The sequence below is a fragment of the Mytilus trossulus genome, chromosome 6 (genome assembly GCF_036588685.1).
Source record: "Mytilus trossulus isolate FHL-02 chromosome 6, PNRI_Mtr1.1.1.hap1, whole genome shotgun sequence".
In the NCBI taxonomy this organism is placed as follows: Eukaryota; Metazoa; Mollusca; class Bivalvia; order Mytilida; family Mytilidae; genus Mytilus; species Mytilus trossulus.
Genome location: NC_086378.1, coordinates 55,821,335 through 55,838,963, shown reverse-complemented (window position 1 = coordinate 55,838,963; position 17,629 = coordinate 55,821,335). Strand labels below are relative to the sequence as shown.

Below are 17,629 nucleotides of genomic sequence, written 5' to 3'. Positions count from 1 at the left end.
AGAATATTTCATAAACTATTCTCATTCTGGTAATGAGCTATTGGTAATGAATTGTTTAATATCTAACTATCTCGTCTTAAAAATTACAAAATCTTAAACAAAAAATTCTTTTATGCTAGTATAAAAGAGGGACGAAATATACCAAAGGGACAGTCAAACTCATAAATCTAAAAACAAACTGACAACGCCATGTGGCTAAAAATGAAAAAGACAAACAGACAAACAATAGTACACATGACACAACATAGAAAACTAAATAATAAACAACACGAACCCCACCAAAAACTAGGGGTGATCTTAGGTGCTACGGAAGGGTAAGCAGATCCTGTTCCACATGTTGCACCCGTCGTGTTGCTTATGTGATAACAAATCCGGTAAACAGTCTAATTCGGTAGGTCACAATTATGAAAGGGAAGTTGGTTGTAGTTACGACGTAAGGAACATATTCGATATCATTTGTGAAACGTTTATTCCATAACGGTCAATCAACTCGTGAATAAGGTATATCAATGACAAATGTATTGTCTTCTTAGAAATGGACTGTTGGTCTATTAATGGTGAAAGTGAATACATTATAATGACAAACCAAGGCGGAGCAGACTACGAAAGAGCTATTGGTATCTGTCAGGGATTGAATGCTTCACTTGTCAGCATCCATAGCAAGGACGAAGACAAATACATAGATAACTTAAGGTAATTTTTATCTAAATAAACTCAACATAGATACTAGGACTAAATTTTATATATACGCCAGACGCGCGTTTCGTCTAAAAAAAGACTCATCAGTGACGCTCGAATCCAAAAAAGTTTTTAAAAAACTCAAATAAAGTACAAAGTTGAAGAGCGTTGAGATCCAATTTTCCTAAAAGTGTTGCCAGGTAGAGCTAAGGTAATCTGTGCCTTACACATGACGGCTATAACAACTGGAACTAATGACATGTCGCTCGTATAAATTTCGTTATAAAATGGAGTTGAATAACAATGATTAGACTAGATTCAAATTTATAACAGTTTGGACAAGTGTACATCGTATGTTATAACTATTATCGAATCATTTACACGTATCTTGTTTGTCAGGGGGTCTCGGAGGTTGAGTGATCTAGGTAGTTGTTCTACTGTATCACTAGGCTGTCAACACTGAGGTTGTGAGTTCGAATCACGCAGGTGGCAGGTGGTGCAAGACTATTTATCGGATAATGTTGTCAACCTTCCTACCAAATGTCTTTGTTTCTTTTTTTTGACACTTTGCTTCTTCAGCCAATAAATCTGACCACAAAGAAATAGAAGAATATAGTGCTGAAAGTGGCATTTTAATAACCAAAATCAATTAATTAATCAATGGATCAATCAATTTATCTTGCTTATCAATGACAATGATGCAATAACAAAATGCTGAGTTTTTCACTGGAGATGTATACAAGTATAAGAATATGTGGTATGAGTGCCAATGAGACAGCGCTCCATCCAAGTCACAATTTGTACAAGTAAATAAACTCATCATAGATACCAGGACTAAATTTAGTATATACGCCAGACGCGCGTTTCGTCTACGAAAGACTCATCAGTGACGCTCGAATGCAAAAAAGTTAAAAAGGCAAAAGTACGAAGTTGAAGAGCATTGAGAACCAAAATAAACCATTATAGGTCAAAGTACGATCTTTAATATACGACGCCTTGGCTCACACCGAGTTTCGTACATCTTATAATTAAAATATTTTATTAAATATATTTTATCTCTCACTCATTAAAACATACACTATGATATTTTCGCATTTAGTAATGAATATTGATATTTATGCTTCAGAGAACAATATGCTGGAGTCCCTGTTTGGATTGGTATGCGAAGTTTCGGAATAGGTCTAGTTCATATTTGGTCAGACGAAACTCCCATTGATTATTTACCGAAAATAGAGAGGATTACTTTTCCATTAGAAGGTAATGAAATAGCACGACAAACAATGTCATTGCCTCCGCATACAACACCCCTTTCTTGATAACAGTTAATGCTACTCTAATCAAAACGACTATGGCATCATTATTGTCGGTGATTATTTCCCCTTTGCTCAAATCCTCAGGAGTTTTACTTCCTTCTTTCCGACATCGATATTGACCAAAGAAATATGAACTATTTTCCTATCTGTCATATACGTGCGAGTTCATTTTATTCAACTCAACTTCAAAGACAAATTCCTTGTAAACAATACAAAAAGCAAACTTGGCTTTAATTCCCAAGCACGGCATTACTGACTGTGGTTAATTAGGTACCTGAATCAATTAAACAATAAAGCAAACTAATAATTAATGGTGTGAAAGCAGAGAAACAAGAGACAAAATAACTCATAGAGAATAATGTTAGAAAAAATGTTTTAGTTGTGTTGATAATAGTGAAAACAGAAGTTTAACAGAAGTTTAACATGAGTCAAACTAACGACAAAATGAATCTTGAATGGGAACTGTATTTGTATATATTATGATCATTAGAGACAATATATACATATTTGTCAGTGTATATAAAGTGCGAATCCAGCTAGTTCATTTTTACTGTTATATGCGGGTATTTTAGGGGCCAGCTGAAGGACGCCTCCGGGTGCGGGAATTTCTCGCTACATTGAAGACCTGTTGGTGACCTTCTGCTGTTGTGTTTTTTTATTTTGGTCGGGTTGTTGTCTCTTTGACACATTCCCCATTTCCATTCTCAATTTTATGTCTATTGTAGAATAAAGGATCATGGGAAAACTGTATTTGTTTACGTTTTGAAAATATCAAGTTAAAGGATTTTAAGTTAAGTTTTTACATATTTTCATTGTGATATGTCTTTATAATATACAAACATAGCATTAAAGTTCAAATAAGTGTTATAAAAGCATCATAATATAGCATATCGATTATTGAAAGCGATCCATTTTAACTATAGATGCGATGAATTATCACTGTTAGTGCAGTCATTATTAATGTAGAATTTTCAAAGATGCGAGGAATTTTTATTGTAGAATTATGTGATAAATGCACTTGCAACAAATGAAAAAAAACTTAGTTGATGACTTTAGGATTTATGATACATGTATTTTCAAATTGAAATACAAACTCCTCATTCATTCTTCATCAAATATATAGCTTTTCAAACTTGTAACAAAAGCGATTCTCAAAATGTCATATTGTATTATTCAGATAACGTTTCCCCTTGATTTTAACTTATATAGGGAATCACTATATGCATGCTACAATTCATTTTTGTTGATTTTAGACCTTTTGGAACTCTATGTGGGCTATTTCAGCAATTAGGCAAAAAATCCCCAAACTAGATACACGGTTAGATTCAGCATGTCAACGAATTCCAAATATCTATATTAAAGGACTTTTGTCTATAAATTTGGACCCCACAAAATTGAAAAAGGGACCAAAAAATAAAAAAAAATGCATGCATCGGATACATTTGTTATTGAAGGCATGACTGTAACAATAGGATGAATATACAAAAATATCTTATTCTGGGGTCTCATTGGGGGGATTCTGATCCCGGATCCCGCTTACTGTTTTGGCAGATTCCCGTATTCCTCTTATTGTTTTGTCAGATTCCCGTATCCCGCTTATACTATGCAGTTCTAATTTTTTGTAATTATCCGTGTCCGCTAGACGTCATTTCCCGTTTTTCACTACACAATCATTTGACTTTCACCTGTCACGCTTGCAAAAAATCGGCAATCCGGCGTGACGCTTATACCCAAATGCGACCCACTATTTTACTCTATTTTGACTCATATTAAGCCCATTATAAGTATATTAAAAAAGTAACGTGAATTTTTTTATCCCTTTTTATCCCGTCTCGTTTCGTTTTGAGCCATATATAGATGTCGTATGTGACAATGAGACAGTTCTCCATCCGAGTCACAATTTATAAAAGTAGACTTTTATACGTCATAATACGGTCTTCAACATGGAGTCTTGGTTCACACCGAACAGGAAGCTATAAAGGGCTCCAGTGTAAAACCTTTTAAACGGGAAAACAAAGGTGCAATCTATATCAAGATGTACGTAATTAGTAGTGAAGTGTCATGGAAATGGATAAAAAAATAAGGATAAAGATCCCTATACGCTTTATAAGAAACTAAATGGAATACATTTGAAATAAATGTTATTTCTATTGAATTTAGTGTTTTAAAACCAAACTTTCCTCCGTACGTTAAATTTTATCAAATCTTTCTCTTACTTTATCTATTGTTTGAGCAAGTCGGCTAAATTAAGGCTTTACAGCTAATTTCATAATGCATGTAAAGCAAAACTTTGGTTGGCTTGCTTGCTTTGTTTGTATAATTGTTTATACAAACTTTGTAAATAAGATTGACATTTTTAAACAATATGAATAGGCATAGTTTAACCTGTATTTTTAATATTTGAATTAAATTGGGTGTTATCATAATGATTATCCAATAAAAAAAAGCAAGCAAATCAACTAAAGTCATGCTTAAAGAAAAAAGGGAGCTACCATTTGATTATTATGGGGGGGGGGGGGGGGGGTCCTGCCTTTTTATTTTTCAGTCTATTCGGTCCTGCCTTTTTTTTTCTTAGCTTATCCTGACTTTTTTACAACAATTGTCATCCTGCCTTTTTTTTTACTCAAAATCCTGTCCTGCCTTTTTTCAAATTTCATCCTAGCCCCCCCATAAAAATCAAATGGTAGCTCCCTAAGCTGTCATAGATAAAAAAAAAATAATAAAAAAAAATAAAAAATTATACAGTGAAAATGCACCGCATATACAATACTAATGATTCGCTCCACAGTGAAAATGAAAGAATAGTATCATTATTCGACAGTAAACATGATTAGCATTACGAAATCATCATAGTGGAATTAAGTTAAATATGAAGGAAACTGAATGACAAAACATATTCTACGTTATACAACTTTAATAATTGTATTAAAATGAATATGTTTTACTACAACGACATCTTATCTGTTAGTTATAAAGCACCTGCACGATCTGTTCGTGAAATGTCCTAAATATTCACCTATTTTGGTATATATTTTACAGCTGGTTGGCTGAGGCGCGATAAAACCCCGCTCGCATCTCTTACTTTGTTTTATTAGTAATTATATATTTCTGAACATATACATTTGAACTCATTTTCTTCATTTTCTTCAAAAATTAAAAAAAGATCGTCTGTTTATTTATCATTCTACATTAGACATTTATGGCATATACAGTAAAAATGATATTTTAGGATCCGCACTTTACATACACTGTTTGTGATTCTCTACATTGTGAATGTAACAGTCTCCGAGACAAGTTTGCATTCCGCTGAGTGCAAAGGTTGTTTCCAGTATTTTTTGAAGAAGGTAAAATTGAAGTAGAGAAATTGGTTGGTATTGGTTTCCTGATATTTGTCCTAATTGTTTTTGGCTCTAGCACAACTGTTGAAAAAGTAATGCCCTTTTTATACAAATTTGCTCATTGTACCCTGTCACAGTTGCCTGTCTGATGTTTAATACTTTTTACCCGTCACTTTCCTTCAGTTATACCTACACATATTTGTTCAAACTTTCGTGTATAATGTTTCAGTTGCGTGTGTATATGTGTACTATAACTGGTATGAGGAAGACTGTGATAATTCTCTACATTTTGTGTGTATTGTTGCAGTTGCGTGTGTATATGTGTACTATAACTGGTATGAGGGAGACTGTGATAATTCTCTAAATTTTGTGTGCATTGTTTCAGTTGCGTGTGTATATGTGTACTATAACTGGTATGAGGGAGACTGTGATAATTCTCTAAATTTTGTGTGTATTGTTTCAGTTGCGTGTGTATATGTGTACTATAACTGGTATGAGGGAGACTGTGATAATTCTCTAAATTTTGTGTGTATTGTTTCAGTTGCGTGTGTATATGTGTACTACAACTGGTATGAGGGAGACTGTGATAATTCTCTAAATTTTGTGTGTATTGTTTCAGTTGCGTGTGTATATGTGTACTATAACTGGTATGAGGGAGACTGTGATAATTCTCTACATTTTGTGTGCAAGAGAATAGGTAAGTATATTAAAGTTGTTTCTTCTGTTGGATCTAGACTCCTTTACCCAAACGTTTACATTGTCGTAAACTGTGACAACCCGTTACTAACTACCGTAACAGATGACACACTGGAATTCTTCTTAAGCACTTATCTAGTTAAACGAAATTGTAGTTGATAAAAACAACAACAAAAAGATAAATGTTTTCTAATTTCGAAATCAATTGAAAAACTAGATTGAATAAAAAACGTTTATTTAACGTTTGAGTGAAAATTTTCACGCGAAGTTCACCTTGATCAACCTTAAATCTATATCACATACAAGATCTTAGAATAACAACTTGAAACATGCTATAAAAACAAATTGCAGTTAGGTGTGTCAAAGTTGCACACTATTGCAAGTTTAAAATGTTTTTGTCAAATTTTGCATCGAATGACATCGCTGAACAAAATGCTAGTAGTTTGTACCCGAAAGATAATACTAGTACATATTCAGAATTTTCTTTAAACAGTCAAACTGTTAATTTTAGATTTCCTTCAGGCGTTAATTGATTGCAGTATTTAAAAAAAAGTTTGCACATTGGGCTGAGAAACTATCATTCAAGACGAGATTAAAAGACCAGATCTGGAAGAATACTTAACATCTGTACTGATGTGGATTTACATGTGGTTAATATTCCTGCTCATGAATATCATATCAGTTAGAGGTGATTGGATCTTATCTATAGTTCTAATCTTATAAATTTTTAATCTTGACACCTTTATTTGTATATTTATATAGAAAGAGAAAGAAAATATTAGGATTCATTGACCCTATAAAAGTGTCTGCATCTTTTAAATACTTTTCAGCTGCAAATTCAAGTCAGATGTGTATCACAACATCTCCATTACCAACAACAGTAGTTACAACTTCCTCGAACACCGTCAAACATCCTAGCTCTCAATTTACTGGTAACGGACAAACAACTGAATCTGAAGTGAAAAACACCAACCAAAAATATACCAGTGACGAACTTACAACGAATTCATTGCGAAGAACTTCTGACCAAAAGACATCCATTATACAGATATCCACAGAAGGTATAACAATTGAGCTTGATATTTGCTCTTAAACAGTTCATTAGATGTCTTCTCATCACATTCAAGATTTTCAAAAAATCCTAGAAAAAATACCTTGAAGCAGATATACATTGTTTTCTAATATCGTATATAAATCAACCATAAACATCAGGCTTAAAGTTTTGTATGACATAAGTCAGACGGGCGTTTCGTCTACCAAAGACCCATCAATGACACTCGAATCAAGTTTAAAAGACTAATTAAAGTACGAAGTTAAAGAGCATTGGGGTCCCAAAATTTAAAAAGGTATTGCCAAAATACAGGTAAGTTCTATTTCTTGTGTAGAAAGTACATAGTATTTAAACAAAATATTGGTTGTTTAAAAGAGTAATTTATGTGTTTGACCTTAACAACACGGAAGTGCTGACTACTTGGCTGATGAGAGTATTGTTTTATTTTTGGCTTTGGATTTTTAAGACAGCTGGTATAGATAAATCAATTCATTATACACTTAATATCTTCGTTTGTGCACCTATATTTATCTTACGTTTGAAATGCTGTAACTTTTTTTTACATCATTTAATGAATACTATTAGCTTGTTCTGTATGTTCTGTTTTGAACCGACTTTCTAATAAAATTTTGATTCATCTATCCCAAGATATCAATATAATAAATATGCAAATTTGTTTGTGTTTACAGAAAATATGAAAAATTCAGAATACACAACTTTATCTCATGGAAAGACAGATAACATATTGTCGGAAGAAGAACTATCAACAAACAGCTTGTCATCCAAGAAAGATCAACCCCAAACAAGGTCAACTACTGTCAAAATAAAAACGTCAACTAAAAAACCGGCTCCACTTTTACCACACGAGATCGACGAAAAGGTCCAAGAAATTGTCAAAAACCTGAAGATTTACAACTTACCTAAGCGATCGGCTAGAGAGGCACCAGGAGGAGAGGCTATCGGGGCTGTAGCTTTGTTTATCCTGATTGGTATTTTAGGCGGAATTGTCCTGCTGGATCTAGTCACTATACAAAATCATCTGAAATTGTTCATGCGGAACATCAGACGTAGACCTTATAAAGCCAAGAAAAAGAATATTGAACAACCTGACGATTCGTCGGCATCAGCAATTTCAGAAGAAACATATCGACGAACAGTTTGAAAATTAACTATTAACTAGTAAATTGACCATTTATACATTATATATTGTTTATGGCTTGTTTTGTAAAGAAGACATTATTTTCTAAATATAAGATTCCAATCTATCTCCGAATAAATATTCACTCCTTCATAACTTTTTGATCTTTCAGATATTGGAGATAATAATACACAGATTTGATTGATATCTGTATTTAAGCAAGAAATGGCAGTTATTATTCTATAAAATCGTGTAGCAGTAAAATGAACTCGCGTTTGACCAAGTAAAGTTCCAAAAGTGGTGGAAGGTGGTCGAGTAGAGATCGGATACTGTATTGGTCAACCCTCTAACTGTATCAATCGAATATAAAAAATACTCGACTATTGCCGCCCCTTTTATATAACGTCAAACTGTATAAAAATTAAAAGATAGGCTGCATGTTTTTTTTTACAAGGAGGGTCAAAGAGAGACAAAAAGATACATAAGGAACAAAATATCGTAAAGTGTGAAAACAAACTGTCACAGCCATGGCGAAAAAAAACGGAAAAAACGACGATACTAAAAACACCAGTCCAAATAACAAAACGTTGAAAACTAAAATCCAACAAAATAATAAAACTTACTCGATCAACATCCGACTATCCTTAGACCTCTTTACGATTTAGTCGATCTGGTCTGTTCGAGATATGATTAATACAGAATATACATAAATGCAGTTGACTTAGTCACGCAAGTCGAGTAAAGATCGTTTAAAGAAAGCGAATTGGTCGTAATAATCGAATGAATGTTCAATTAGTCGTGTTGAAGATCTGAAGTAGTTGTAAAGGAGTCGTGAATATGCGAATTTGAATCTTGTACGGACGGATAGCGATCGGGTTAAAGTCGGAAACAATTCAACCAAGAATTTGATTACCCTGTCATGGAAATTGTGGCAATCTTTATCTTCGAGTTAGTCGGCATTGTGAAAAAGAATGGCGTTCACACAGTGCCGACTGTGGCTTCCATTTGAGATCAGTTAGCGCTAAAAGGGAAAAAGTCGGAGAACTTTCCTCATTGATCTTGAATATCATATCATTATCTGAATGCAGTTGTATACGTTCTTAACATATTTCTACGGATCGGGAAACATCCGGAGAGGTCAGCCAATCACCTCAATATTTTTGTGCGTCCTGCAACATTCAGACGATATTGTTTAGTCGAATACGACGTGATAGATTCTGCGGTATCAAATCATGAAAATCAAAACAATGTTCTGCGATTTCTAGACGGTGTTCTGTGGAACAGGCATGATGCGGAGAAATTTGTCGTACTTTTCACCGATTCTGTCAAAATTGCATTTAGATCTTACCGAATAGAACTGTATTTGTAGCAGAGATGGGTCCGATTACTTTCAATGTAATTGATTAAATTACAATTACTTTGTCAATTGTACGATTTAATTACATTAACGATTACACCATTTCTCAAAGATGTGATTAAATTAATGATTACATTGGCAAAGTAATCATGATTACATCTGATTACAATGATTTTTTAATGAACCCATTTGAAAGATGTAAATGAAAAATGGTTGTATCTGTTGCACTTATTGAGACAGGATTTAATTTGATATGTTTATACAAAATAATAACATCAAAACTCATCAATTTAATAGACCGCAAAGATTCACAACATATATACATGAGCATTTTGTCACTGTTTATTGTCCGTTACATTTTATCATCATTAATCTCTGAAATGTTTGAAATTTGAGTCTACATCTGTCTGGTCTGAAAAATTTCCCTCCAATACTAAACAGTCTCTCAACAGCAGCAGAGGAAGCCTGTATTGAAAAATACCTCCAGGCCAGCTTTGACAAATGTGGATGTGTACTCTGTCTAGCTTTCCAAAATTCCAAGGGGTCACACTCCATATCTTCAAGTGGTGCATTTAAATAATCCTCTACCTTACATTGCATTTTAGAATGGTGACGTTTTCTTGGGGTAGCAGGAGAATCAAGAAAGGAAAACAAATCTGTTTTAGCTTTTTTTTTTGGAGGTGACATAGACTCATTATCTTCATCCATAATGGTATCCTCTAAACTCCTAACTGTATCTTTAAGTAAACTTTCAAAGTCACTTCTGTTTTGATCACACCACTGTAGTTTGAAACGTGGATCAAGAGCAGTTGCAATAACCAAAGACTCATTTTCTTCATACTTAGAAAGTCTTTTCGCAATTGTGTAAGAATTTCACAAAGCTCCTTTAAAAGCTTTCTCTCGTATGCAGACAGCTTTACAGAATAATCTATTTCCTGCAGTTTACTTTCAGGTATTTTTAATATCTACCGGATCATTATCAACTGTGAATTCCATTTAGTTACATTTTGTGCTTGAACACGTTTCTCACTTTCAAGAATTTCACTTGCATTTATAGACTTCCTTATATGGCTAATGATTTGTGATGCCTTTAAAACTACATTCTTAAGATGCTGGTTTGTTTGATGTATACCATCTCCAACAACAAGCTGTAATGTATGTGCATAACATGGTAAATGAAATGACAAGTGATCAAAATGTCCCTGTGTATCAGAGATGTCATCAGTGTCCTCATTGTCTTCATCGTCACTACAATCTTCAGAATCACAGTCTCACATGAATATCCTGGTAATGGCATGTCAAAAGTTTTCAGCATATTTGATGCATTATCAGTAACAATACATAAAACCTTCTCAACCAGATTAAAAGTTGCAAGAGTTTCTTCATAATAATGACCAATGTTTTCACTAGTATGTTTGCCTTTGAATTTATTGCACGCAATCATGACAGACTTAAACTCCCAATCAGAAACAAAATGTCCTGTAATTCCAAGAAATGCTGACATCTGCCTATTTGACCATAAATCCAATGTAAGACACACATTTTGTGCTTTTGATAACTGATCTTTAAGATTATCTTGAATTCTATTTGCCTTGTCTACAATCAGTTTACTCGCCAGGTATTTTCTAGATGGAACTTGAAACTTGGGATCAAGTTTTTCACAAAGTTTTTTGAATTTAGCACTTTCAACAGTAGACAATGGTAGTAGATTCCCAGCAATAAATTCTACAGTTGCATCATTCAAATCTATTTGACGAATGTCGGTTTTAGCATACTTTGACTTTAATTGAATAAAAGTTTGCATAGAGGTTTGGGTGTCTTCCTTCTGACATTTTGCAGGCTTTATAATTATTTCAGGATGCACTCTCTGAAAGATAAAATAAAGTTACCATTAAAAAAAAAATATATAATAATAATAATATATTTGTTGAAAAATCTTTAACAAAATATAAACATTTACAATCACTACAATTAATTGACATGTCCTTTTTGTTTGCTAATTAGATAAATTTCACATATTTGATTTGCCTTTGATTTTATTGCCCTGAGGGACAGCTACACACAATTGATCTTGAAATAAAAACAGACCTTAATTGGTCTTCCTGTCAATTCAATGGTGACAATAATCACATTATCAACAAAGGGTTATAATTCAGGATTAAAGACAATTATAAATTGAATATAAACAGTCATTATCAAATATACACCTTTAAATTGTGAATACATGTACATTAGGCCACACCAATTTAATTTCTTGTTCTACGGATTTTTGGACTCCAAAAATTTGGGCGAGCGAGCGATTTGAAAATTTTAATAAAAAAATATTTAATTTGCAATTTTTTTAGGCGAAGCTTAAAAAGTAAAGGCGAGCGATTACAATTTTTTTTTTGTAAACATAAAATAGTAGCTTTGACTATATTAAAACTTGATTTATCACTTGTACCTTGACATTTCTTTAATTTTAAGAAGTATTTTTTCCCTGTTCAACAAGAAATAATTGAATAATTAAATCTGGTCTATGTATGTGTGACTGACAATGAGACAACTCTCCATCCAAGTCATAATCAGGTTCAGAACAACCCCTTAATGTTATGAATATCCCTTTTATGAGGGGTCAAAATATTAAAGTTATAATATATATTTTTTTGTAAAAACACTTTAAGTACAAAAGGGCTTATAGTTTCCCAAAGAACTATAATATTTGGTATTAAATGGTCAAAACATGTTCAAGAATTTTGTAATATTCCTGGACTTTAACCATGTTAACACATTTACTTTAACAGTTTAATATTATTCAAAATAAGTGGACCCATCCCTCTTTTAGAAAAGTTGTTTAAAATATAATGTATTTCTCCTCTTTTTGAGTAAAAAATTCTAAGTTGTCAAAGGTTTTGTATAGTAGCACTGTATGTTCACTATGTTTATCGTTGTAGACAAGCTGTTTGTCCATTTCACTATGAAGTGTGTCAACGAATAGTTTATAAAGATTGTCAATTTCACGGAGTCCGCTTTGAAAACATTCTATTGCTTCAATTACGTTTGCTATTGCGTGTCTGCACCTTTCGTTTGTAAATATATCATTTGGAATGTTTTTTACTTGATAAACACGTTTCCGTTCAATCATCCGACCTTGATCTATGTTGTTTTCGTTGTATGTTCGTTTTGTATATTGCAAGTAATCCGATAGAGATAGTTCACAAGTTAGCACCGAATGGTCAGGCATAGTTGCCCCGGCAGCAGGTTGTATTTTAAATTCACTGATAATGTCCGAAATTAAATGAACTTTAAAATTCGAGTAGTTAGTGAGATCAGTATATGGAACAGCAATATAATTCACAACGGATGTTCCTGAAGTAGATACAAAGGTGAAGTCGTCGTTCATCTGGTCGCCTCTCCCGTTTTATACACAATATTTAGCACCCTTCAAAAAAATAAATCAAGTAATCTCCACATTAGTTTTCGACGTATCAACACTATACTTTGTCGGTATGAAATCTATTTGATCATCAAAGTCCTGTTTATCACCAATACGACCATTAAAATCGCCCACATACTTAGACGTGTGAAGCATCACTGTAAAAATATATGTATGGAGGTAGTGATGCTGTTGTTGGACAATTATAGTAAATTTGATTCATAATTTAACTTCTTTATAAAGTTTTTGACTGTTTTAGTTATTGTATTTGTTTATTTGCCTTACATAAAGCTATTGTCGGAAGCATATGATAAAGCGATTAATACATGGTCTTTTCCATATCAGCCTGATATGGAGGTCTCGGGATGATACCCAGGCTGATATGGATAAGACCTTGTATTAGTCTCTATATTATAATAAAAAGATTATCTAAATAAAAATTAGAAGTTTCAAATAGTTAATTTTACTAACTTGCCAAAACTACAATAAACACATTTTATACCGATGGTCATCACCGATTTGTTATTACGAGTGCATGGCAATATGTCGGCTTAAAAATCAATTCCAAAAAAATCTTAATGAATTGTTACACAAGAAGTTATTGGAAAGTAACATAGTTTATTTAAGTTGTCTCGTAAATATGGTGTATTGCAATCAAGTTACGATATTTGAAATCTAGAGCTTCATAAAAGCACCGTATACATATCGGAATGACCTCGGTTAAACTGTATGCAGCTACAAAAAGGCTAGCTTTTCACTCTCTAATATAAGGTGTAAATGAAAAGGATCGTGCAAAACCGACTTGCAAATGCAAAATAGCTATGATACCAAGTGGAAGTAAATGTCCCCCCCCAAGCCTACATGTAAGAATGTAATTAGCGATGAAAACTAACTATGGCATCAATATCAATTATGTGGTCATTTTTATAGATTTCCTGTTAACAAAACTTTGAATTTTTCGAAAAACTAAGGATTTTCTTGTCCCAGGAATAGATGACCTTAGCCGTATTTGGCACAACCTTTTGGCATTTTGGATCCTCAATGCTCTATAACTTTAACTTGTTTGGCTATATAACATTTTTGATATAAGCGTCACTGGTGAGTCTTACTAAATTATAATCCTGGTATCTTTGAACACTATTTTTTATATAATTAAATACTCTTCAAATTACATAAACTCAAGTGGCTCGTAACTAGTCCTAAATATTTTGTCGAAGAACAGAGTAACATTATTTCAGTCTCAGGGCTACGCCAACACATGTCTTTTTTCTTCGTCAATTACCGAGTTAAGTTGCTTGAAAGATGTGAATTCATTGTCTTATTCTAATCAATCAAATTATATGGATTAAGATCATAACGAATAGTTTGATAACCAAAACTCCTGTTACTAATGTAACCCTTTATCATAGAAATATACGATTCTTAAATAGTGATCTAGTGTATACAGCAACCTGGACATATTTACAAGATTTGAAGGAGATCTGAATTTGAATAAAAGTATATTTTCATTGTGTGTGTATTTGTTTGTAATCATTGTGCTTATTATCTCCCCTTATGCATAAAAAGTTAAAATACATGAGAATGTGATATATTATAATTTTGGAATATAGAATCGAAATGTCAATTTAAAATGTGTTTGAACGTCTTAAACGCAAGTTTGCTTAATTCAGTTTTTTTAAAACGTGTACAAGACAAGTTATGTGTTTTTAGACCAAACTGGTGCATCTATGGATTTCGTCAGTAGTGTTTAATATATAACAGTGTTACACTGAAGATTAAGAAAAAAAAAGATATGTCATCTGTGTTATACCGTCGAAAAATGTTTTGGTATACTAAAATGATGTGTTATAGTTTTCTTGGTGTTTTTTGAAAATCCATGTTCACAATGTTAAAGATTATAAGTACGCCCTTCAATATCCGTTAGACTAAACACAATCTTAGTAATAAGAACATGATATACATTTCATATATGACAAAATACAATATCTTAAATTCCTCAGTAAGAACACCGCAGCAATAATAAAAATATAGTTAGTTGTCGAAATGGTAGAGTTTATATCATCGAGATTGCAACGTATGTAAAACAAAAATCAAATTAAAACACTTAATAATTATAGATTATACGAGAAAACAAACATGCTGTAAATGTACAAAAAAGTGAATGCTAAATAAAATATGATACAGCAACACACACCATACAAACAACAACTAGTGAAATACAGGCTCCAGACATGTAACAGGCACATACATAATGTGGTTGGGTTTAACATGCATGTTCGCTTACATCACTTTAACATTAGAAAACGGTGAAACAGATAAACAGAAGACAAACCTATAAAATTCAGTTAAACGGGGTGAATTCATTAGATCGATGAAGAAACAAAATTCACCTTTACTAAAAATAAGTGAATTCACTCTAATAATCATTGCCTTTACGATATATCTGTCTTTTTACATAACTTTCATTTTTTTCCCTTATCAATATTAAATCATGTTTTAGTTTTTTTGGAGAACTATTTATATATTGATCTCAGATTTATTTATTAACGATCGGAGGGAACGAAGATAGTCAGTTGATAGATAAAACCTCAAAAGGGTTGAACAAATTTCAATACAACTATACAGAAGTGATGTCTTACTATTTCGAATTTGTCTTTATCACTTTCCAATATATATTTGCCACTCAACAATGTCTTACTAGGGTAACGTAAAAGTTAGCACAAATTGAATGGAAACTTGATAATGATAAAACAACTGGTTCTGATTTGTAGCCCAACGCGAGCTAACACGAGCCGAAACAAAATTTGATTTCTGGTATTTATGATGAGTGTATTGAAGAGGACAATTGTATGCGTTTTTACAATATATAGCAAGCAAACTGATTAGAATAAAAGAAAATATACATAAAATGGAGGTGAAATGTTTTCATACAAGTAAACATGTGAAATCTCATTCTAGTTTTCTGTTTCCAATTAACTGTACATTCCAGTTTGTGTAAAACCAGCCTTAAGACTTTAAGGGGGTAGACCTTGATCTAGGGAGATAACTCTTTAATTAAGTGATGCGTTTGTAGTAGTCAAGTTTTATTAATGTATTTTAAGCATTTACATGAAACAGATTGAAAATAATATATGTACTAGTATCCTAGAAGCTTAGAACGTATTTATGAAAACGGCTGACACAAACGTACTGATCATTTTAAGAGTTATTTCCCTTAACCTAGGTCTACCACCTTAAAGTAGGTAATATCTGCTTTTGATTTTGATAAGCGGATTTAAGCAGTAGGAGCAACAACTGTTCATTTTAGAGTCATAATAATGGGTCCGGGTATGGTTACATGTCTTCTTTGTGACATTTATCTTGTAAATTAGAACATTAAAAATGCGACTGCATCATATCGATAAAATTTAAAAAGCATGGTTTATATTCATATCACTTTAAATAGTAATCGTCCAAAAAAGTATTGGACGTTGAATATGATTAACAGCGATAGTTTTTTTTAGTGACTCTTTTACATTTCTATATGGCTGAGGGCGTTTGTATATTTTTATCGATCATCATTTTAGAACTTTTACTTACTGAAATATGCATCTGTTGCAGTTAATTGGTACCGTAAATTTTACCAAAGTATTTCTTTAACGAAGCTTATTAATAGGAATATCATCTCAAGTTCGTAAATAAAATTACTTATGCATTCAATGTCGTTTGTTTGCATGCTAGGGACTTTAATTATGAAAATCAAAACAGCTTGTTTTATCCATGTTTGTATGGATGTAATTTTCAAGAGTGCTATAACAAGATATGCTCTCCCCTTATGAGACGTTTTAAAGGAGGCATAAAATGAAAACTGGAATTACTGAAATTCTCGACTTGTACGTACCAGTAATACAGATTCAATCAACCACCAGCATCTGACTTTTCCGAAAAATAGACAAATCAATAAAGACAAACAACAACGAACAACACATGGAAATGTATAAGTAGTCGGACCCATAACGCGCACACAGTGTGATTTGATCAAACCAGTTTTACGTTAGCACAAACCTGTCCTCTTCCCTATCTGTACCATATGACATTGAGAAATATTCACCGTACAGCCACCAACAGGACTGCCATCTATTTGAACAGGAAAACACAATGCAACATTTAATTTGTTATGAAAAGCTGTTGAAACAACTAGTTATGCAAGTAATATTTTAACTAACAAGGAGTGTATCAAGCACTCGTGTAGCCATGCTGTTCACAGAAGATATAAGAAATCTCCAGGATTAACTAGATAATTTTGCATTTTAAAAGACCTTTCATGTACATTAAATTTTCAACAATAAATATCAGTAAAAAGCAAAATCACAAAAATACTGAATTCCGAGGAAAATTCAAAATGGAAAGTCCCCAATCAAATGGCTGAACAAAACCAACGGACAACGACCTTTTTTCTTTATCTGAAACATGATAAGTTAACTTATCTTTTTATTTGCAGTACATAGTAAAATTCGACAAGTTTTCCTTTTGATCTTAGGTGGGGATGATATGTTGACCGCATATACATAAATCTTCTCATATCAACCCATAAACTTAATGATAGAAAACATGGATACTTTTAAAATAATTTTGCTAAATTAACCCTAGAAGATAATAAATTC

At 32.6% G+C, this 17,629-nt stretch overlaps 1 protein-coding gene across 1 annotated transcript; it reads left to right on the top strand.

The window, feature by feature from the left end:
• Positions 1-535: 535 nt before the first annotated feature.
• Positions 536-8,238, top strand: LOC134722830 (uncharacterized). Its single transcript, XM_063586459.1, has 5 exons — positions 536-693; positions 1,805-1,935; positions 5,637-6,026; positions 6,856-7,086; positions 7,766-8,238. Exons 1-5 carry the CDS (start codon positions 536-538, stop codon positions 8,236-8,238), a joined length of 1,383 nt encoding a protein of 460 aa, XP_063442529.1.
• The last annotated feature ends 9,391 nt before the right edge of the window (positions 8,239-17,629 follow it).